This window comes from Balaenoptera borealis (genome assembly GCF_965194805.1).
Source record: "Balaenoptera borealis genome assembly, chromosome: 7".
Lineage (NCBI taxonomy): Eukaryota > Metazoa > Chordata > Mammalia > Artiodactyla > Balaenopteridae > Balaenoptera > Balaenoptera borealis.
This window is the reverse complement of record NC_138864.1, coordinates 16,315,917-16,339,204: the sequence shown is the minus strand read 5'-3', so window position 1 is coordinate 16,339,204 and position 23,288 is coordinate 16,315,917. Positions and strand designations below refer to the sequence as shown.

At 43.1% G+C, this 23,288-nt stretch overlaps 1 protein-coding gene across 8 annotated transcripts in view; it reads left to right on the top strand.

Moving 5' to 3' along the window:
- SUGCT (succinyl-CoA:glutarate-CoA transferase) overlaps positions 1–23,288 on the top strand; it is a 792,254-nt gene that overhangs the window by 746,907 nt on the left and 22,059 nt on the right. For 3 of the 8 annotated variants that reach the window (XM_082399853.1, XM_082399847.1, XM_082399844.1), the window contains one exon: positions 21,937–22,221. The exons of 3 other annotated variants lie outside the window; for them this stretch is intronic. In XM_082399853.1, the coding sequence (XP_082255979.1) occupies positions 21,937–22,110 (174 nt within the window). In that variant the 3' untranslated portion in view covers positions 22,111–22,221. Of the gene's footprint in view, positions 1–9,742; positions 9,773–21,936; positions 22,222–23,288 lie in introns of those variants that run through there. 2 more of the 8 variants (XM_082399852.1, XM_082399858.1) reach the window with 2 other exon arrangements.

Genomic DNA, 23,288 nt, shown 5'->3' with positions numbered 1-23,288 from the left:
TTTGGTGCTTACCATCCAGTGACCCTGGACGTGACCAAGCATATCCTTCTCCAAGCTCAATGTCTGTGGAGCACAACTTAGGAGTTACTGAGACAAGCTACATGTTGCCCAAATGGGGTGAAAATGGACATGCCCTGGGCGATCGCTCCTGTTACTGTCGAGTCCTGTGCTCTCCCTCCTGTAGCTGCTGCTTCTGCACGGGTCAGAGTTCAGTCTCACTGGCAGGGAAAAGGTGCTGCGGCCCCCCAGAGCCAGGGATGTTATCCTTGTCACAGATGGAAAAGAGCAAGTTGAGATTGGATCACAAAGTGTTATTGTAAGTCACCAAGTTCATGTGCAAGTCATGAGAGAAGCGCAGAATCTCCGTTGAATGACAATGACAAGCACAGAACCCCTCAGCGTGGAGCGCATCTCATAGGAAACTGATAACCAGATCCGCTCCCACCCAATCCGCTCCCCATTTCCCGATCTCATACATCCCCGCCCTCAATCAAAATGAAGTCGACGATATACTTGTATAAATTCTGGCTATGCAGCTTTGAATAACTTTTCCCGAATGATGGGAATTTCTGGAAATAAAATACAGTGATTTCTCATCTAGAAATACATGAAATAACCACAAAAAGACACTCCCCCACTTTTTCTTCCCTAGTATAGAGCCTACGACTGAAATCAAATGAAGAAAAAATGGATACGATGTTTATTTCTTATCTGTGGAGTGTGATTTTAATAATTTCAATAGATTTCTCTATAACCCACCCATTATTTTTTCCTCTTTCATTAAACTAAGGAAATTTCCAAGTGAAACACATGCTATTCTATGAACAATGGACCTGATAAGGGTTGGAACAAATTCCTCTTTCTGTTCCTATCTCTGAGTCTTATTTACCTACTTTTGTGAAAGTAGAATGAACGACATAGGGTAAGATAATCTAAGTATCTCTGACATGTTTATGAAATAAACCCTTGTACAACAAATCATTTACAACACTCACAGACTAGGTCACAAACTGAACCATCCTCTTCACGTGCCCGTAACTCTGGATCAAAGAATGGCACTGAGCTTGCCGTGTCAGCTGTGACAAGTGCTTCAAGGTCAGTCTCCTTCTGTTGTTATGGCTGAGCTCAGACCACGGTAGCACCGTTAGTCACCATCAGTTAAATATGCTACTTCTGTATATGTGGTTCGGAGGGTGGTTCTGGCTCTGGGTAGCTGAGGAACTGATGCAGTGTGGAGTCCAGACTTACTAGTTTCCAGCCTTGATGAGACCACCTCAGAGGTGAGGGGCAGCTCCTGAGGCCAAAAGAGACTTCAGGTAACCAAAGTCCTCCAGGGCTTGTGGGAAAAGAAGTCATGCTGATCATAAGACAAAAGGCTGTGCTTGCTAAAGGTAGGGTGAGGATTCAGGACTCAGTGTTTAGTAAACCAAGATGGAGGAATCCAAAGCAGGGTGAGCAAAAGCGTTTTCAGAAGCAAAACCTCAAGTATCAAGAAGGCTGCTGCTGCTCCATCTTCAAGGGCTGGCTGCCATAGACCCGCTGCAGGTCGTGGGAAGACTCCTACTTTAAGCGCTGCCAATATGGAGGCCTAAGGGGGTTTAAAGCTTGCCTCATGAGCCTCTCTGGTGGCCTGCTTGTAGCCCTGTGGGTCCTGGGCCACCCCCAGAGACCCAGTCCCTTCCAGCAGCCCCTCTGTTATGCCTTCCTTCCAGCTCCTGCTCTAACCAGCTGAGAGGCCAGCTCAGGGCAACATGGGTGTCAGGATGTCTTGTCCTGCTTCTGACTTAAGAGGGAGCTCTGTAAAGGCCACTGGCTGTTGCAGAGCCTTTCTCGGCAAAAATCCTCGTGCTAGAAATGGCTTATCAAGGCCTATCACAGGATCTGTCGTGATGTTTTAAAACCTTTTGGGAAGCACTGTTACGTGATGCTCTGCTTCAGATAAGGGGTCATCCTGAAGAAATATAGTTCAAACTTACATTTGGTCCGTGTTTTAGAGTCCAGTCCCAAATGATACGTTTTCAATGGAATCTAGAAACCTGCTGTCCAGTTTCAGGCTCACATCCTATTGGATCACTCATTCTGTCTAAAGGCTTTTGCTTGTTTTATTTCCCACACCTGCGTTGATCTGCCTGGGTTGCCATTTGTTTCTGCCTTTGAATGTTTTCATTAATAATAAATTATTGAAGAGGCTTAAAGCATCTTAGTATGCTCAGTTCCTAAGATAATCTCATGACGCATAGTATGCCATTACAGGGTCAGTTTTTCCCCATGGCTTTTGTCCCAGGGCTGTGGACTTTGCCAAGGTGTTCGTTCTCCCTCTAATGGCAGCAGAGGGGGCCACACTGTGTCAGACAGAAACAAATATTTCCAGAGCAACATTCTTTGCAGGTAGGAATCACCTGCTTTATTCCATTCCGGGCAGCAAAATATTGATGGCGGCACAGTGAGTCCATCAGGTGGGGTCCTCAACTTCGAACTTTTCAGAATTAAGATTTGACAGTATGAGTGAACTCGGGCTCTGAAGTTTTCACTGTATTTTTTTCGTTTATGTATAAATAGTCTTTTTGTGCCCAGAGTAGACTAGATGTGGATGATGTAAATATAAATAAGATGTGGTCTCTGCCCTCAGAGAGCTCACAAGCCAATAGGAGAGAAAGATAGGACACAGGATGGTAAGTTTTGGTTTTTTTTTTTTTTTTGACTGCGTTGGGTCTTCGTTGCTGCGCGCAGGCTTTCTCTGGTTGCGGTGAGCGGGGGCTACTCTTCCTTGCGGTGCACGGGCTTCTCATTGCGGTGGCTTCTCTTGTTGAGGAGCACGGGCTCTAGAGCGCAGGCTCAGTAGTTGTGGCGCACACGCTTCGTTGCTCTGCGGCACGTGGGATCTTCCCAGACCAGGGCTCAAACCCGTGTCCCCAGCATTGGCAGGCGGATTCTTTTTTTTTTTTTTTTTAAACATCTTTATTGAAGTATAATTGCCTTACAATGGTGTGTTAGCTTCTGCTTTATAACAAAGTGAATCAGTTATACACATACAGTATGTTCCCATATCTCTCCCCTCTTGCATCTCCCTCCCTCCCACCCTCCCCATCCCACCCCTCTAGGTGGTCACAAAGCACGGAGCTGATCTCCCTGTGCTATGTGGCTGCTTCCCACTAGCTATCTATTTTACATTTGGTAGTGTATATATGTCCATGACACTCTCTTACCCTGTCACATCTCACCCCACCCCCTCCCCATATCCTCAAGTCCATTCTCTAGTAGGTCTGTGTCTTTATTCCCGTCTTGCCACTAGGTTCTTCATGGCTTTTTTTTTTTTTTTCCCTTAGATTCCGTATATATGTGTTAGCATACTGTATTTGTTTTTCTCTTTCTGACTTACTTCACTCTGTATGACAGACTCTAACTCCATCCACCTCATTACAAATACCTCCATTTCATTTCTTTTTATGGCTAAGTAATATTCCATTGTATATATGTGCCACATCTTCTTTATCCATTCATCTGTCGATGGACATTTAGGTTGCTTCCATGTCCTGGCTATTGTAAATAGAGCTGCAATGAACATTTTGGTACATGACTCTTTTTGAACTATGGTTTTCTCAGGGTATATGCCCAGTAGTGGGATTGCTGGGTCGTATGGTAGTTCTATTTGTAGTTTTTTAAGGAACCTCCATACTGTTCTCCATAGTGGCTGTATCAATTTACATTCCCACCAACAGTGCAAGAGTGTTCCCTTTCCTCCACACCCTCTCCAGCATTTATTGTTTCTAGATTTTTTGATGATGGCCATTCTGATCGGTGTGAGATGATATCTCATTGTAGTTTTGATTTGCATTTCTCTAATGATTAATGATGTTGAGCATTCTTTCATGTGTCTGTTGGCAATCTGTATATCTTCTTTGGAGAAATGTCTATTTAGGTCTTCTGCCCATTTTTGGATTGGGTTGTTCGTTTTTTTGTTATTGAGCTGCATGAGCTGCTTGTAAATCTTGGAGATTAATCCTTTGTCAGTTGCTTCATTTGCAAATATTTTCTCCCATTCTGAGGGTTGTCTTTTTGTCTTGTTTATGGTTTCCTTTGCTATGCAAAAGCTTTTAAGTTTCATTAGGTCCCATTTGTTTATTTTTGTTTTTATTTCCATTTCTCTAGGAGGTGGGTCAAAAGGATCTTGCTGTGACGTATGTCATAGAGTGTTCTGCCTATGTTTTCCTCTAAGAGTTTGATAGTGTCTGGCCTTACACTTAGGTCTTTAATCCATTTTGAGTTTATTTTTGTGCATGGTGTCAGGGAGTGTTCTAATTTCATACTTTTACATGTATCTGTCCAATTTTCCCAGCACCACTTATTGAAGAGGCTGTCTTTTCTCCACTGTATATTCTTGCCTCCTTTATCAAAGATAAGGTGACCATATGTGTGTGGGTTTATCTCTGGGCTTTCTATCCTGTTCCATTGATCTATATTTCTGTTTTTCTGCCAGTACCAAACTGTCTTGATTACTGTAGCTTTGTAATATAGTCTGAAGCCAGGGAGCCTGATTCCCCCAGCTCCCTTTTTCTTTCTCAAGATTGCTTTGGCTATTCGGGGTCTTTTGTGTTTCCATACAAATTGTGAAATTTTTTGTTCTAGTTCTGTGAAAAATGCCAGTGGTAGTTTGATAGGGATTGCATTGAATCTGTAGATTGCTTTGGGTAGTAGAGTCATTTTCACAATTTTGATTCTTCCAATCCAGGAACATGGCATATCTCTCCATCTATTTGTATCATCTTTAATTTCTTTCATCAGTGTCTTATAATTTTCTGCATACAGGTCTTTTGTCTCCTTAGGTAGGTTTATTCCTAGATATTTTATTCTTTTTGTTGCAGTGGTAAACGGGAGTGTTTTCTTAATTTCACTTTCAGATTTTTCGTCATTAGTGTATAGAAATGCAAGAGATTTCTGTGCATTAATTTTGTATCCTGCTACTTTACCAAATTCATTGATTAGCTCTAGGAGTTTTCTGGTAGCATCTTTAGGATTCTCTATGTATAGTATCATGTCATCTGCAAATAGTGACAGCTTTACTTCTTCTTTTCCGATTTGGATTCCTTTCATTTCTTTGTCTTCTCTGATTGCTGTGGCTAACACTTCCAAAACTATGTTGAATAATAGTGGTGAGAGTGGGCAACCTTGTCTTGTTCCTGATCTTAGTGGAAATGGTTTCAGTTTCTCACCATTGAGGACAATGTTGGCTGTGGGTTTGTCATATATGGCCTTTATTATGTTGAGGAAAGTTCCCTCTATGCCTACTTTCTGGAGGGTTTTTATCATAAATGGGTGTTGAATTTTGTCGAAAGCTTTCTCTGCATCTATTGAGATGATCATATGGTCTTTCTCCTTCAATTTGTTAACATGGTGTATCACATTGATTGATTTGCGTATATTGAAGAATCCTTGCATTCCTGGGATAAACCCCACTTGATCATGGTGTATGATCCTTTTAATGTGCTGTTGGATTCTGTTTGCTAGTATTTTGTTGAGGATTTTTGCATCTATGTTCATCAGTGATATTGGCCTGTAATTTTCTTTCTTTGTGACATCTTTGTCTGGTTTTGGTATCAGGGTGATGGTGGCCTCGTAGAATGAGTTTGGGAGTGTTCCTCCCTCTGCAATATTTTGGAAGAGTTTGAGAAGGATAGGTGTTAGCTCTTCTCTAAATGTTTGATGGAATTCGCCTGTGAAGCCATCTGGTCCTGGGCTTTTGTTTGTTGGAAGGTTTTTAATCACAGTTTCAATTTCAGTGCTTGTGATTGGTCTGTTCATATTTTCTATTTCTTCCTGGTTCTGTCTCGGAAGGTTGTGCATTTCTAAGAATCTGTCCATTTCTTCCAGGTTGTCCATTTTATTGGCATAGAGTTGCTTGTAGTAATCTCTCATGTTCTTTTGTATTTCTGCAGTGTCAGTGGTTACTTCTCCTTTTTCATTTCTAATTCTATTGATTTGAGTCTTCTCCCTTTTTCTCTTGATGAGTCTGGCTAATGGTTTATCAATTTTGTTTATCTTCTCAAAGAACCAGCTTTTAGTTTCATTGATTTTTGCTATTGTTTCCTTCATTTCTTTTTCATTTATTTCTGACCTGATCTTTATAATTTCTTTCCTTCTGCTGGCTTTGGGGTTTTTTTGTTCTTCTTTCTCTAATTGCTTCAGGCGCAAGGTTAGGTTGTTTATTCGAGATGTTTCCTGTTTCTTGATGTAGGCTTGTATTGCTATAAACTTCCCTCTTAGCACTGCTTTTGCTGTGTCCCATAGGTTTTGGGTCGTCGTATCTCCATTGTCATTTGTTTCTAGGTATTTTTTGATTTCCCCTTTGATTTCTTCAGTGATCACTTCGTTATTAAGTAGTGTATTGTTTAGCCTCCATGTGTTTGTATTTTTTACAGATCTTTTCCTGTAATTGATATCTAGTCTCATAGCGTTGTGGTCGGAAAAGATACTTGATACGATTTCAATTTTCTTAAATTTACCAAGGCTTGATTTGTGACCCAAGATATGATCTATCCTGGAGAATGTTCCATGAGCACTTGAGAAAAATGTGTATTCTGTTGTTTTTGGGTGGAATGTCCTATAAATATCAATTAAGTCCATCTTGTTTAATGTATCATTTAAAGCTTGTGTTTCCTTATTTATTTTCATTTTGGATGATCTGTCCATTGGTGAGAGTGGGGTGTTAAAGTCCCCTACTATGATTGTGTTGCTGTCGATTTCCCCTTTTATGGCTGTTAGTATTTGCCTTATGTATTGAGGTGCTCCTATGTTGGGTGCATAAATATTTACAATTGTTATACCTTCCTCTTGGATCGATCCCTTGATCATTATATAGTGTCCTTCTTTGTCTCTTGTAATAGTCTTCATTTTAAAGTCTATTTTGTCTGATATGAGAATTGCTACTCCAGCTTTCTTTTGATTTCCATTTGCATGGAATATCTTTTTCCATCCCCTCACTTTCAGTCTGTATGTGTCTCTAGGTCTGAAGTGGGTCTCTTGTAGACAGCATATATATGGGTCTTGTTTTTGTATCCATTCAGCCAGCCTGGCAGGCGGATTCTTAACCACTGCGCCACCAGGGAAACCCCTGGTAAGTGTTTTGATGAATTTGCATATGATCTCGTTGGCACTCCAAGGAGGTGGGATTTCAACTTGGGGAGGCAGTTCTGACACACTTCCCCGGAGGAGCTGAATCTTGAAATAAGCATTTGCCTAACAGGGTCGGGGTGGGGCATTCCATAAAGAAGGGGCAAGGAATCAAAAGGAATGAATCTGGGGGGCCGAGCGAGGGGGACAACGTCAAAGAAACTCGGTGAGGCCAGCAGGAGCGGATGACGGGGGACTCTTTGTCAGTAGTTGGGAGGCCCTGAAGTATTTGAAGCAAAAGAGGGACATGCACTGAACTCTACAGTTATATATGGTTAAAATAGTATGTTTTATATTATGTGACTTTTACCACAATAAAAAAAAATTTTTTTTAAGTGACATGCTCTGATTTGTGGGCTTTTTTTTTTTTTTTTTTAAAGAAAAATTAATGTGGCAGCAGAGTTATAGATGGGCTAGGGAGATGTGGAATGGAGACAGAGACCAGTTCAAAGGTGATTGTAATCTCCAGGAAGATGCTGGGAGGACCTAGATCGGGCCAGAGCTGGAAGGGAGGCACCTAAGAGATCTTAAAAGGATCCATGTAGCCATGAGTCAGCAAGACTGAGGGCCGACTCTCAGACTTTGTGGGTGAATTATGGTATAATTCATAGTGGCGGCAGATCGTCTTTTTTAATTTCAGCTTTACTGAGGGATAATTGACATATAAAATTATAAGATATTTAAAGTGTACGTTGTGGAGATTTGGGACACATATACAGTGTGCAAGGGCTCCCCATCTCGGTAATGACCACACCCATCACCTCACGTATTTATCCTTTTTTGCGTGTGAGAACATGATACAGTGCTGTCAACCATAGTCACCATGTTTTACGTTAGATCCTCAGACCTTATTCATCTTGTAGCTGAAAGTTTGTACGCTCGTACCAATCTCTCCCTATTTTCCGCCAACTCCCAGCTCCTGCAACTACTTTTCTACTCTCTGTTTCTGTGAGTTTTTTTTTTTTTTTAGAATCCACATATAGGTGATACCATGCAGAATTTGATTTCCTCTGTCTGGATTATTTCACTTAGCATGATGCCTCAAGTGTTTTTTTTCACTCAAAAATAAATTGTTATATTATTTCCGTGTCAATCAATATGCAACTTGAAGTCATTTAAAATGCCTGCATCATACTTTGGGTACATGTGTACCATAATTAACCTGATCAGTTTTTCCTTGGAGCCATTTAGTTTCATTGTTTTTTACTAAACAATAGTGTCTTAAGTGTCAAGTTTGGAATTTGATTTTACCCTACTTACCAGCTCAGAAGTAAGCTTGTTGCCGTCTTGTGGATGCTGGCAGATGACACAAGACTCCTGGATCAGAGACAAGGGACTTTATTACCTACAGCACAACAGACAGCAGGAGTATCAGCGTGGCATTGGTTCCGTTGGTTCCACTGGCCCCCGAACCCCACAGCAGTGATTCCCTGGGCCCAGGTGGATGCGGTGCTTGCGGTGGGTGGGTTGGCATTACAGCCGAGGAATATCGAGCTTAGGGAATCTCCTTCTGCTGGGTAAGCAGTAAGCAAGCCCGCTCTCTGCCCCGGGAGGAGACATTACCTCATCCTTCAAGGTCACTTGTTTTAAGCGCAAGTGTGAGAAATGGCCTGGGTAAAGAGTGGTAAGGATGTTGCATTCTTGGCGTACCCAGCAAGGTGTGCAGGAGCACGAGAGAACTGTGAAGGACTGTCTCTGAACAATAAACATCCTTTCCCATACATTTACAAATATCTTTAGGAGGGAATTCCCTGGCAGTCCAGTGGTTAGGACTTGGCACTTTCATTGCCGAGGGCCCGGGTTCAATTCCTGGTCAGGGAATTAAGATCCCCGCAAGCTGCTCAGCACAACCCAAAAAAAAAAAAAAAAAAAAAACAAGGATGGAAAAATATCTTTAGGGTAAATACAGAGGAATGAAATCACTCAACCAAAGAGTTTGCACTGCTGTAGACATCTGTACTTGTTACCAGATGACCTTCTAGAAACTTCCTCTTGCAGGTTTGCTTTCTCAGTTGTGTTCTGTAAAATGACTGTTGTGTTTCCCATGTTGGCCCAGGAATGGCTTCCTCTCATCTGAGCGCTCAGGCCCATGTTGGTGTTCTCCGCTTTTCCAGGGATATGTCTCGTTGTAGTAACAGGGGGGATATTTTAGCAGGGCCATTTCCTGATTGGTGTCAAGCTGAAAATAGATTGCTTGCCCCAGGTTGGTGGGAACAGAAATGCTAAGATAAGCAACAGCCTCTCCTCCCCGCACCCTACCCTGCCTGTAGCAGGTCAAGTCTCTTCCTATTCAGGAGGCCCAGGGCTCTGTTTTCTCATTTGATCTAACACTGCAGACAGGTGGTATGTTGTATCTGTGCGCTTGTAGGTGAGTTTTAATGACATTTCAAGGCATCCTGAAAAACAAAGTAATTCTTTGGATTGCGTTTGTCAAATAATAAAAATATTTGACATAAATCTCATTGGGAACAGATGTGGAAATATGCAATTCTTACTTTTTTTACTATCCTTCCCTGGGGGCTCTTGGTCTATGCCAATCTGAATTTTACTGTTGAAAGTGCTCTCCCTTTTCCAGGTGTGTTGTCTTTAATATATAGGAAAACTTTGGGAGAGGACCCTGGAGCAGTAGCTAACACTGCTAAAATCAAGACTGAAACATCAGAGAGTTACATCAGGATGGAAGGTTTGTCCTTGGATCAAAGCCTCCCCTGGGCGAGGACTCTGGTACATGCGTCCTGGTAGTGGCTGCAGTGGTCTGGGCCATGTGGGAAACTCGGCTGTTATCACAGGCTCTTCCCATGACTTCGGTGTATTCACTTCTTTTTGGTTTCCTCTTCTGTTAAACGAGCATGCGAATCTCTGAAGCTGACCTCAATTAGAGAACCGCCTTAGAAGCCCTGGCTTTTATTTACGTGTGTGAGACACAAGTGTAGATCCTCAGGCACATTTTGTATTCCACGGGGTGCCCCTCTCCTTAATCCACCCCCTACACCCAGCCCCCCGGCCAGCAGTGACTCTCCATGGTTTGCCATGCGCGTCCTGGCACATCAGGACACATCATTTGAAATACCTGTTGGCCAGATGTGGTATCTCCTTAATGTGGATAAGCTGGATGCTCTGTAGGGAAGAGACCCTGAGGACTGTGCCCTGCAGGTGGTTTATTTGTGTCTGCCCACCAGGGAAGCACATCCTTTCCTATTGAAATGTTTGAAGGAAAAGTCCATAGTACCTAAAGAGGCACGTTTGAAGAAAATTGGCCCTAACTTTCTTCCTGATCTTGCGGTAATGTCCATAAAGAATGTTCTCCAGGCAGGAAGAATCAGTCATTGTTATGGACTGAATGTTTCTGTCCCCTCCCCCCCCGCCCCTAATACTCATACATTAGAGCCCTAACTCCCCATGTGACTGTATTTGGAGATAGAGCCTGAGAGGAGGTGAAAAAGGTTAAATGAGGTCATGGGGTAGGGCCCTAATCTGACAAGGTTGGTGCATTTGTAAGAAGAAGGAGAGATACCAGTGCTTTCTCTCTCCACCATGTAAGACCACAGCAAAAAGGCATCTGTCTGCAAATCAGAAAGAGAGTTCTCACCAGAACTTTAACCTGCCGGACCTTGATCTGGGACTTCTAATGTTCAGAACTGTGAAAAAAGACGTTTCTGTTGTTGAAGCCACACAGGCTGTGGTATTTTGTTATGGCAGCCAGAGCAGCCCTGGCAAAGTCATGTAAACACTCCAGAAACAGCCACCGTGACTGGGCAGGAGGGAATCCAGTCACCTTCCAAGACTGGTATTTCACCCTGACTGGTCTCAAACCAGTCCTCTCAAATCTTTTCTTGGGAAAGCACAAATGCTAGGTGAGCCAAAAAAAAAAAAAAAAAGGTGATGACGCGGGCTCGAAGTTTTTGTTCTTAGCCGTGCTGAGCTATTTTTCTATGAAACATATGCAGATCGCAACTACCCAGATGCTCATCAGACTTTTTAGGAAGTAATTGCTGGATCATCTGCCTTCAGATCTAGACGTTAAAGTTTTCTGAAAGGGGATAAATCATATTTACCGTGAATCCATGAACCTGGCATTACTATTTGTGGTCAATAAACATTAGTTGCAAGATGAATAAATCCATGAATGAATGAATGAATGGGCAGTAAATGGAATGTAAACTGACTATAGTGTCTGGTCAATTTTCCAGATCATTCCACATTTCTTCTATATTAGCAATAACTTTTTTTACCCAAGGTTTTTTAGTCATTTCTTTTCAAATAGCCTAAAGAAACCTGACCAGGATGACTTCATCGAGTTCCAATCTGTAAAGGAATGAAAATGTAGAAGCAGGCATCTCAGGGGCCATCCTTCTTAAATACACAGTGTGTTCCACTGGATCTCTACATATGGATGACTTCCTTGGTCCCCATGTCACAGTTGCGATATTCAGATCATTTGAGTCAGTTTGCTATGTTTAAAAGGGATTGCAAGGTTCTGTTAGTTCTAAGCTCAAGAAGCTGCTGCTTCTTTTTGCAGATATCAGAATACCCAACTTACAAGGTAGTAAACTAATAGTTGTATTTTCCTTTCTATATATGTCATAAGTCTACGGTAGGCTTTCCAGGGCTGATATCCTGATTCAGTGATCTTTCAGCTGTGCAGCTTTTTTAAAAAGCTGTTTTCCAGATGGTTTCTGCCCCTCTAGGCATAACATCTGCTTCCCAGTCAGCCAGAAATAGGAAGGGCACATCTTTGCCTTTTTATTTTGGATCCCATAATCCAGCCCAGGGAGTGGTGCCTACATCTCCTTGGCCAGAACTCCACAGTATAGTTCCCCTTAGATTCAAGAACAAGACGAATGCAAGGAAGGACTTGGTTGAGAATGTGTGTTGACTGAACCAACCTCCACTGTCTTCCACACAATCTCCAGGAAGAAGAGGAAGCTTTTGGAGAATCCCAAATGAGACTTGGAGACAGGGAGATACGAGTGGCTTCTGAGATTCAGCAACAAGAGATTATGGGCATTCCCTTCTCAGCCTTAAATAAGTTCCATGGAAGCCCAAGTCTGTGTCACCTTGTTCCAACCTAAATAGCCAACCCAGGATGAGGTGTCCCTCCCGATGTGAACCAATCATGATTAGGGGGCCTGCTGGCTGAGGGTCAGAGTTGGACGGTTCATTGGTGGGGGCAGGGGGTCACCCGATGAATTGATGGCTATTCTCAGAGAAGGAGGGTCATTCTGAGTCAGGGAGCCAGCCAGGGGGTCTACCTAACCTTGAGGGGGTGAATGGGAACGGCAAGCAGGTTCTTCCAAGATTGCTTCCTGAGGATACTGATTGCCCTCAGTATCCTCCTGAGGTGGTTTTAGGGACCTTGAAGAACAGAGCTCTGGTCTTAGCATCCCAAAACAAGCTCACATCCCAGCTCTGGCCAATGACTTTGGGCAGCTCATTCCTTAGACCTCCATTATCTCCTGCATGAAGTAAGACTAGAAATACCCATGGATAGAAATGGAATAAGCACACTCTGACAGGCCTAAAGCTTTGTGGACAGAGAAGGTGTTGTTATGATTTCCAGAACAGTGCCAAGTTGTGACTACCTTTGCCAGCCATTGATATGTTTCATGTCACTGAATGTGATCTCACGAGAACATAGGCCATTAATATTTACAAAAAGAATCTTCTTTCCCACAACCCGTCTTCGGTGTTTCCAGGCCTTCTGTCTCTTCTCACCAGCCATGTCCTCTTTCAGGAGTGGATGGGGAGAGATACATCTGTGTCTAGAGCATGCGTCTGCTGGAACCAAGAGCTGTGTGTCATCATTTGTAGTGTATGTGAGTAGAGAAGGCAAAACCTGATCTTCCCCTGCTCATTGGAGCTCACACAGAGCCCAAAGGGTTAAAGCAACGTTCCAAGGAGCTGCACACAAAAGTCTCTAACAGGCTGTCCGGTGAGATAGTCACTTGACCACGCTACATTCAATGAGGTCATGGTCCCACATGCATCCTCTTCTCCTTGAGAGAAGGTGCATAAAATATAAATAAATGATCAGGTTACAGAATGAACTCTGAATGACCAATTTTGGCTCAAGTAAAGGCCTTCTCCTACCTCACAGTTCCCCGCCGATAAATCTTTCAGCAGCAGGTTGATCCTTTTCAGAAACAGACTGTCTAGCAATGTTTCCACCTCCTGCCCCCATCAGGATGGAGTGAGTACGAGGCAGAGGCCTGGACGTACAGACAACCCACCGCAGACTCATGCCTGGACCAGCTTTCCTCTTTCAAGGGCCGACTGGTCGATACTCTGGCTGCTGCTGGGAGGGAGAGAAAAGGGAACAGGTTGCAATGTCGCTAATAACAGCAAACGCAATAGACCATCTGCAGAAGGGAGCTGCTGCTCTGTCTCCCAGAGAATGAAGCTACGAGGTTGCAGGGACCGGACCAGCACTACTACTAGAAAGAATGGCAATGTCCTTGCAAATGTTTCCAGCCTCTTAGTTTTCCCCTGGGGTAGATTATTTAAAGTCTGTCATGAGTCTTTGCAAATTCATAACTTGCATGTGCTCATTTTCCCTGGGTCCATCTGTGCCCATGGGAAAAGGAATATAAAGGAAGGAGGGATGCTTTGGTGACAAGATGCTTAGGGTTGATGGGGGAGGGGGGAGGAGGACCCAAACTTATGAAGCTGCTACTCTGACCAGAAATGGAAACCACCCCTTCCAATCGGCATGTTGTTTTTGATAAAGAAATAAGACAAGGTTACTCTCCTTTGTCTTGTTTCTGTGGTTCCCTTGGTGTTTGCTTTTCTCTCCAAATTATGTAGGGCCGGAGTGCAGTAAAGTGACCAGTGAACTCCTACTCAGTGCCACCAACTCCTGCCTCTGTGGGAAGTTTTACTGTTGGATCTGGCTGCTGTCCTGTGCGCTAAAGGCTAACTCTGCAGCCCGATGGGCCGGCCACTTGACCCTTAAACCTCAGCCATCCTGAGACTCACGTTCTTTCTGCTCCCCACTGGCTTGCTGGTCTGCACTCCCCTGGGTTATTGACAGGGTCCTGGATGGCCCTACTGTGTCTTTGTGTGAATTACCAAAGGCTCCCAGCTCTTGGCAGACCGACTAGAAAGCATCCCTCTTCGGACTGAGGCAGCTGAGCCAGGGCACACGGCCGGCACGTGGCACGCAGGCTGGTCCTCAGCCCCCAGGTGCACCCCTGCACTGCACGTGGATGCACGCCGTGGCCCTGATTGGCGGCAACACCTTTCTCTTTGCCGTCCAGCCCAAGTGTCACCGAGAGGTCGGCCAGGGGGCAAGGCAGTCAGTGCCCACTCTCCAGGCTCCTTTGACTCCTGTCAGGGGACTGCCACATCCTGGCACGGACAGGGATGGCTCAGCTCTTGTCACAGAGGCTTTCATCTCATTCATTCACTCAATAAATACTCAGTGAACATCTTCCAAGATGTTCATCACACCACCCTATAACCATGCACCAACTCTTTACCAAGATGCAAATCTGACCCCCAAATACCTGTGAACCTGATATATTGTACTTGTTAATCTAAAGACCAGGAATGCTGTTGCAAAATGCTTTACCTTTATACATAAATATGTATTTGTGTTTTCTCCAAGTGTTGCCTACTTAGCAGACCACAGAAGGTCAGTGCACGGTGGTCTGATGAGTTGCTTGGAGTATGCGTCATCCATGGGCCCTCCTGGATTCACGGCAGCTATGCGGTCCCCTTGTGGGCCAGGCTGCCTCTGGTGAAACTTCATTTCAGCACAGGTGTTGGTGACATGGTCGAGTCCTGTAGTGAGAGATTCAGTTGCTCCTTCCCTTGGTGGCCTGTCTACACAGCTTCATGAGGGGAAAGGTGGTGGAGTTTCTGTCCCGCCACTTAGCTACAGAAGGAAGAATAAATCCTAGCACCTGGAACCTTCAATCAAGTCACACTTTTCTCTGTCCCTTGCTATAAAGGAAATGTTGGAGACTGAAACATACTCTAAGAAAAGATAAGGCTTGCTTCCTAGGTATCTTTTGGCAAAAAGGGTTATTGAAAGTGTCGTGTCGTTGGTCGAGGTAAAAGTCCTCAAATCAGACTTCTGGGTTCAAATCCCAACTCAACCATTTCCTAGGTCTGTGTCTTAGTCTGCTTGAGCTGCCATATGAAAATACCATAGACTGGATAGCAATTTATGGTAAACAACAGAAATTTATTTCTCACAGTTCTGAGATCAAGATGGACAGGTTCTGGTGAAGGTCTTCTTCCTGGCTTGTAGATGGCTGTTTTCTCATTGTGTCCTCACATGGAAGAGAGAGAGAGAGACAGAGAGAGAGAGGGAGAGAGGGAGAGAACTAGTGCTCTGGTGTCTCTTCTTACAAGGTCACTAATCCCACCATAAGGGCCTCATCCTCATGATCTCATGTAACCCTAACTTCCTCCCAAAGGCCCCATCTCCACATACCATCACCTTGGGTGTTAGGACTTTAACACATGAATTTCAGGGGAACATAAACATTCCGTCTGTAATATTCTGCCCCAGCTCCTCAAAATCACATCCTTTTCACATGCAAAATACATTCTTTCCACCCCAGTAGCCCCCAAAGTCTTACCTCCTTCCAGCATCCACTCTAAAGTCTAATGCCCAAAGTCTCACCTAAATGTCACCTAAACCAGATACGGGTGAGACTCCAGGCACAATTCATCTTGAGACAAAATTCTTCTCCAGGGACTTCCCTGGCGGTCCAGTGGTTAAGACTCTGCACTTCCAATGCAGGGGGCGCAGGTTCCATCCCTGGTCAGGGAGCGAACTAAGATCCCACATGCTGTGCGGTGAGGCCAAAAAAAAAAAAAGAAAAAATTCTTTTCCAGTGTGAACCTGTGAAACCAGATAAGTTACATGCATCCACAATACAACGGTGGGACAGGAAGAAGATAGACATTCCCATTTCAAAAGGGAGAAGTTAGAAGGAAGAAGTAGCTGACAGGTCCCAAACAGGTTCAGAACCTAGCAAGGCAAATTCATTAGCTCTTAAAGCTCAAGAATAATCCTCTTTGGTTTGATGCTTCACTCCAGCCCACAGGAGAGGCAGTGTCGCCTCCAGGGATCAGGGGGGTAAGCCCACCCACGTGGCAACCTGTGAGGGTGCAGCTGGGTGGCAATCCTGATCTCTGAAACTGACGTAAAGGCAGCCTTGCCCCCCGACCCCAGGACAACATGAACCTGACATTGTACCTATTGAAACTAAGAAAACTTTCCGGGCTTATCTGCGATTGGAGCAAGTAATGCTACCTGCACTAGAAGCACTTCTGAACCGGTTAAAAATACACATCCCAGGCCCCCCACAAAAAGCACTATAGCAGCCCCTGTTGGGCAAGAGGCCCAGGAATCTGCATTTTTAGCTCAGATCATTCCGATGTACCCTAGATGCTGAGAACCACCGCCACCAGGGAACTCAGCACAGGATGCTGAGTCATTATTTCCCTCCCTATGTTTTATTAAATTTATTTGTATGTGCTTTAATGTTATTGTCCCATGTGAGTTTCTGTTAGCATTTTATCCCTCTTGTGTTCCTCTAGTTGTATATCTTTTTCCTTCAGGGTGGGGTTCAGGGCACTTTTCTGCTTTGGTTGATGCTTGTGGTCCAAGACTTCCTCCCCCCGCCCCCAAGCTTGTTTACTGCTACCGACCGCATCATTCCCTTGCTACCCTCAACCATAACAGGCAGTCCTGCCCACTCCCTCCTGATTTATCCTGTATTGTGTTACCTTCTCACCCGCCCCCCCCCCCCTTCTTGGCGATTTAAGGAGCTGTTTTTATTGTTTCTAGCACCAACACATCTGTCATATATTTCCCTCCAACTTAAAAACATTGGAGAATCACTGGTTACTTAGCACAAAGTGATGTCTGCGCTAGATGACCATTTCTTTTGTAACTGGCTCTCACTCAGTGAGACTGGATATTTTGGGCTTCTCCTTTCCTACTCCCACTGCCATTTCGATCAGACCCTTGAATTCAGAGTATACAGAGATGCTCTCAGCCTATGTTTGTATATATAATGACTTCATTTTGTGACTCAAAGTAAACTTTGTGGTTCATTCACAGTTTCTCATTTTTTTAATTAATTTTTATTGGAGTGTAGGTGATTTACAATGTTGTGTTAGTTTCTGCTGTACACCAAAGTGAACCAGTTTTACATATACCTGTACATATATCCACTCTTTTTTATACTCTTTTCCCATATAGGTCATTACAGAATATTGAGCAGAGTTCCCTGTGCTATATAGTAGGTCCTTATTAGTTATCTATTTTATATATAGTAGAGTGTATATGTCAATCCTAATCTCCCAATTTCTCATTTTTGTAGACTACTCTTCCTCCGTGAACACAGAAAATTAAGCCGTGGTTATAACTGAGGAAATGATATAGTGCCAAGTGTGTTAACAGCAGGCGGTAAATAGATTGGTAAGAATCGGTCTGCCTCTATCGGAATTGAATCGATAGTGAGAGTCTTACTAGTCAGAAATGGAAATGAAGTTGATTTAACCTAAACAAATGAGGAATTTGCTGGAGGAGATCAGAGAGCTCCCGGAAATGTCAGACTCAGAGCATAGGTAGGAACCAAAGGGGTCCGGATAGCCGGTCCTCCTACAGGATGCGGTCAGGGCAGGAGACTGGTGAGGGTGCTGGCTGGTGCCCCTGCGGCCGGTCACTTCCAGATTCAGAGCCCCAGGCAGAGGTTCTGATTGGTTGAGCTCTACCACGTGTCCACTGCCCCCTCTCCTCCCCCCCCACACACAGGGACCCTCCCTTAGAACCTCCAGAGTGGAAGGTGAGCCTTGCTCTTCTCCCCCATGGTTCCTCCAAAATACTAAGAAGATTTGGATGTTGTGTAGCTTTATGGCAAAAGTCCACCCCAGATATGATTCACATTCCCCTATCTCCACTGCAATAATCCGTCAGTTACTGAGGACATCTGTTTTCTTCAGGCACTGGGCTAGATGCTCCATGTGTACAATCTCTAGTCATTACCACAACCCTGTGAAGTAAATAGCAGGATGTACTTTTTACAGTTGAAGACACTGAGGCTTGAAGAGGGTAAGTAACTTGCCTATGGCCAGACGGGTGGTAAGAGATGAACCCAGGATGATCTGACCCCAGAACTTGTGGCCTGCCCACTCCATCAAATTGCCGCCTCTATGTATTATTTTCACCTAAATTTTTTCTCCATATCCCAAGTAGTTTATGCAGATAGAACTTGTTTCTAAACTATTATGTCCACATCTGAATAATAAAGGGTATTGACACATTTATCTCTAAGGCTTTCATCTGTGTCATTCTGTGTTTCTATAACTATATTCTGATAGTTACCGTTTTAAAATGGCATTGAGTGTATAACTGCAGAGAAGATATGGATGATGTTGGTGGAACCCTTATCAGTGTCAAGCGTGACACCATTTTCTCTGGCCTTATGCAGCCTTCCCCAGAAGATCGTACCTCACCTCCCAAATCAGGTCCCTGAAATCTGTTTGGAAATTAACCACAGGCCTGAATCCCCGTGGAAGTGGCTGCTGAACATATACAGTCCCTGCTGTCTGGCTGGTGACATGCTAAGCACCCTTTCTTCTTCTAAATGAATACTTCTCAGCAGAGACTCAAAGGAACTTTTTCAAAGAAGACAGTGTGTGTGTTCACGCCACTTTAACGGGGACAAAGTTGGGAGGTGGGCGTCATTCAAGTAATCACCCCTGATGCTCTCTCGGCCACACGTGGTTTTAACTAGAATCTAAAGCTCCCTGGACACTTTTCAGAACCGTGTCTCTGGCTTTGGTCTGGAACTCCCGTCTGGAACAGCAACTAGCATCAGGGCATTAAAAGGCATATGCTCTGGGTGTGTTCCTTCCTCATGAGGGGGCGGTTTGTGATTCATTCATTTCATTGTGCTGTAAATGGACATTTATGGAGGACCTGCTTGGGGCCAGCAATTGTATCAGTGTTGAGCTTTTACTTACAAAAAAGACAAAATCCTCAGCAGGGGGTGTAGAGGTGTGGCTGGGGGAAAGTAGACATGAAAACATAATGAAAATGCAGGGTGATGGAAATATGTTATGAATGCCTGAAGGATGTATTAGAGGAGCACAGAGAAGGGAATGACTAGATGTTTGGGGGTAAAGGTGAAAAAAAAAATCATAGAAGTTGCATTTGAGTGGAGCTGTAATGAAAACAATTTAACCGGAACATTAAGTGGGAGGTTATTTGTAGGCTGAAGGGCAAAAGTTTGCAAGTTTTAGGACATACAGAGTTCAGGATGACTGTGAATTACATAGGAAGGGAGTAATAACAGAGTGAAAGGAGAATTTTAAAAGGAGCTAAAAGAGGCAATGATATGAATAGTCATATATGTCCTGCAAAGGGCTTGGATTACGTTAATAGTGAACCACTGAAGGTTTTCACCTGGAGAGGGATGTGTTCAGATTGTATTTTAGAAAGACCACTCTGTTGACAGAAGAATGAATTAGAGCAAGAAGGGGACAGGAGACTTTACAGACAGCCAGATTACAGGTACAATTTTACCATTTTGGAAAGAATTTCTGGAGGAAGGAGAAGACATCGTTTTTCACAGTCTCCTTAAAAATATGAAGGCCGTAAGGATCTGATAGGAAAATGTGTAGTATTTTCATTAGGAAATAATTGCAGTGCTTATTTTCTTTTACTGGCCTGAAATCTTTAAAAAAATGAAAAAGGACAGTAAGCCAGTACAGTATATCTTGACTTTTTAGAACATAAATTTTATATAGCATGAGCCAAATTTTGTTCTCTAACCCATAAAATGATTAACAACAAAATCCTCAGTTATGGATAATTAATAAGCTATTAAAGAATGCTAATTCTTAACTGAAAGCTTTTACACTGGTTGTCCACCCCCTGAAAGTACTTAGTTCCCATTCAATGCTATATTTAAGGACCACTTTCAAACATCTATCATGTATCATTGAAGTAGATTGGAAGATGTGAGTGTGGACTGCTTTAAGACATGTCAAAATGAATAAGTGCTTTAGTAAGCTGTTCTATTTCTAATACAAGCCAGTGAAAAAAACAATGAGCCAGTCTCCAGTGTTAAGATGGGAAAATATGAAAACCATCCCAGCTTACTCCACTCATCACCATGGTTTCATCATCTATTACACAGTAAAACAAACATAGCCACTGACTATAACCCTTAATGAGCATATGTGACTCTGATAATATTTATCGGGTTTATTTGTTTGAGGCCAACTGAAATGAAAAGAAAACAGTGCAGCGTTGGGTCATTAGTCTCTTCTGACGTGTGCTGTAATTCTAAGGAAAACATTAGTAGCCTATTTTTAGCCAGTACCTTCATCCACTGAAGCGATAATGGCCCAAGGAATAATCCCTGGGATGGAAAACAGAAATTCTCAGAATTAAACGTTCTTGCTCATCTGTTCTATGGTCACAGGAACTCTATCAGCACCGTCATTTCTCATCAACATCGAGAAATGTTTTACATCAGACCATTATGCAATCCTCCCCAACTAGGCTACCATTCATCTTCATCTCTCCTAAGTCAGGATCCTCCCAGGCAAAAGAAATGAAAAATATCACCTCCTCCAGGAAGCCTCTCTTTCCCTGGTAAACGTTATCACATGCACTTGACATTATTTTCACTTCCATAATCTGTTTATTCTGTGTTCTTTCCCATACTCAAAAATGTTAGTTAAAAAACTCATACAGAAATGATAGGAGTGAGACCTTGTTCTAGACTCCACAGGGCTGGTGTATGTGGAAGGTGGCAGATAGATGAAAAAAGGTTCTTCCCTGCAGGGGTACAAACCCAGCAGGAGGGACAAGGCAGATGAATAGGATCTAAACATGGTCTTCAGTCTTGTTTCAGCTCAGCATCTGAACAGAAGGCAGCCCCCTGCCACCAAGCCCGGGGACCCACCTGTTGACAAAGAGTGTACGGACCTGACGTGCTGGCCACAGCCTAGGCTGGAGGGGTGGAAGGAGAGGAGGTCTGGGGAGGCGTTTGAAAACTCTCAGGAGGAATTGGTGATTCAAAGCAGGGCCTTTGGAATAAATAAAACAGACGGGAGTTAAAACATGAGACCTTCTCTCTGTGTGATTTGGATGAGTTACATAATCATTTTGAAGCATATATGATGTTATCACTAAGTGAGATACTGTGAAAAGGCTTATTATATTATTCCAGGTTACAAGTTCTCAATACAGGGCATTTATTGTTCTTGTCACTATGATTTTATGCTTCTCAGAGGGTGTGTCCCCCCCATTCTGTCCCCCAGTGAGGAATCATTTTATTAAACTGTGAAATGTCTCCCAAGAAAAGCGCAGTATATGTGGGGAGTTCAGAAGAAAAGGAATCCTATGATTTTGGAGCAGGGGATCAGAGAAGGCTTCGTGGACGAGATGCCACTACACCTGGTTTGTCAGGGTCAGGTATGAGTCGAGGAAGCAGTGATCCGGAGACAGACCGTCCAACCATGAGCCCAGTGATAAATGGAGAACATTTCCATACTTCCTTCTTGGGGCTCCAACGAGAATTACAGGCATTTGTTGGATATTCCCACTGGAAATGGTAAGCTTCTTAGAGCAGGAACCATGATTCTACATTTTATTTATTATCCCCTCAGAGGAGCCAATAGAAATAAAATAAATACTTTTGTTGATGTTCTGAGGCCTATGTGGAAGCCATTCTTATAACTGAGAGGTTAATTGAAGCACTTTGAAACTTCTCTCTCTCTCTCCCTCTCAAGAACAGAAAAGGAGGCTTGGAGAAAGCTGGGGTGGATCCAGGGAGTAGGATGCCATCCTCTTGTTCTAGATGGTTTAACTTGTGTGAGCTCCATCTCTACTCCCTAAAGAGCTGGGTATGTGTAATAGAATCATGGTGTTTTGGGTTTATTCATTTTTTTGTCATTCATTGGTAAATTCTTTTATTTTCTTTGTAAAATTTCCAGCTATGCAAAGAGGCAACTATGAGAAGTTGTTCAGTTTGAACGTGAGCAGAAGTGTTAAAGTCTAAGAGCACCGTGGACATGGTAGGTGGGGATGAGGCCTTACGGGAGGGCAAATCCCAGGGAAAGGAAGGCAGACTTAATTGCCTCATCACCCCTCCCCCATGTAGAAGATTCTCCTTCTAGGGCTAACAGGTTCTGGGGTTCGTTTTTCTAAAAGAAGATGTGCTTTCCTTGAAGGCATCTTTTGTAGAAGGGACTAAGCTACTGAGAAAATAACATCACAAAGAGATGTTTCAACAAAACTGGTTTTATTTGTACCCTTTTTTTAGATTCCATGTATAAGCGATATCATATGCTATTTGTCTTTCTCTGTCTGACTTACTTCAGTCAGTATGATAATCTCTAGGTCCATCCATGTTGCTGCAAATGGCATTATTCCATTCTTTTTTATGGCTGAGTAACATTCCATTGTATACATGTACGACATCTTCTTTATCCATTCCTCTGTTGATGGACATTTAGGTTGCTTCCATGTCCTGGCTATTGTAAATAATGCTACAATGAATATTGGGGTGCATGTATCTTTTTGAATTATGGTTTTCTCCCAGTATATGCCCCAAAACAGAAATAGAGTTACAGATATAGAAAACAAACTATGGTTACGGGGGTAAGAGTGGGAGAGGGATAAATTGGGAGATTGGGATTGACATATACACACTACTATATATAAAATAGATAACTAATAAGAACCTATTGTATAGCACAGGGAACTCTACTCAGTACTCTGTAATGGCCTATATGGGAAAAGAATCTTAAAAAGAGTGGAAATATGTACAGCTATATGTATAACTGGCTCACTTTGCTGTACAGCAGAAACTAGCACAACATTGTAAATCAATTACACTCCAATAAAATTTTTTTTTAAAGGCAAAAAAAAGTAAAATGATACCAAAAAAACCCCAAAACTAATTTTATACAATACTGTAGAACTGGATGGGTCCTAAAATGTGGATACTGATGTTGAAGATAATAATGATGCTAAAGAAAGTACGTGTTTAAAAATGTTTATTATAGAGAAAAAAAGTAAAAGATTGAGATAAGCATCAAGAATAAAATAAAAACCTCCCATAATGCTATGCTCCCATAGC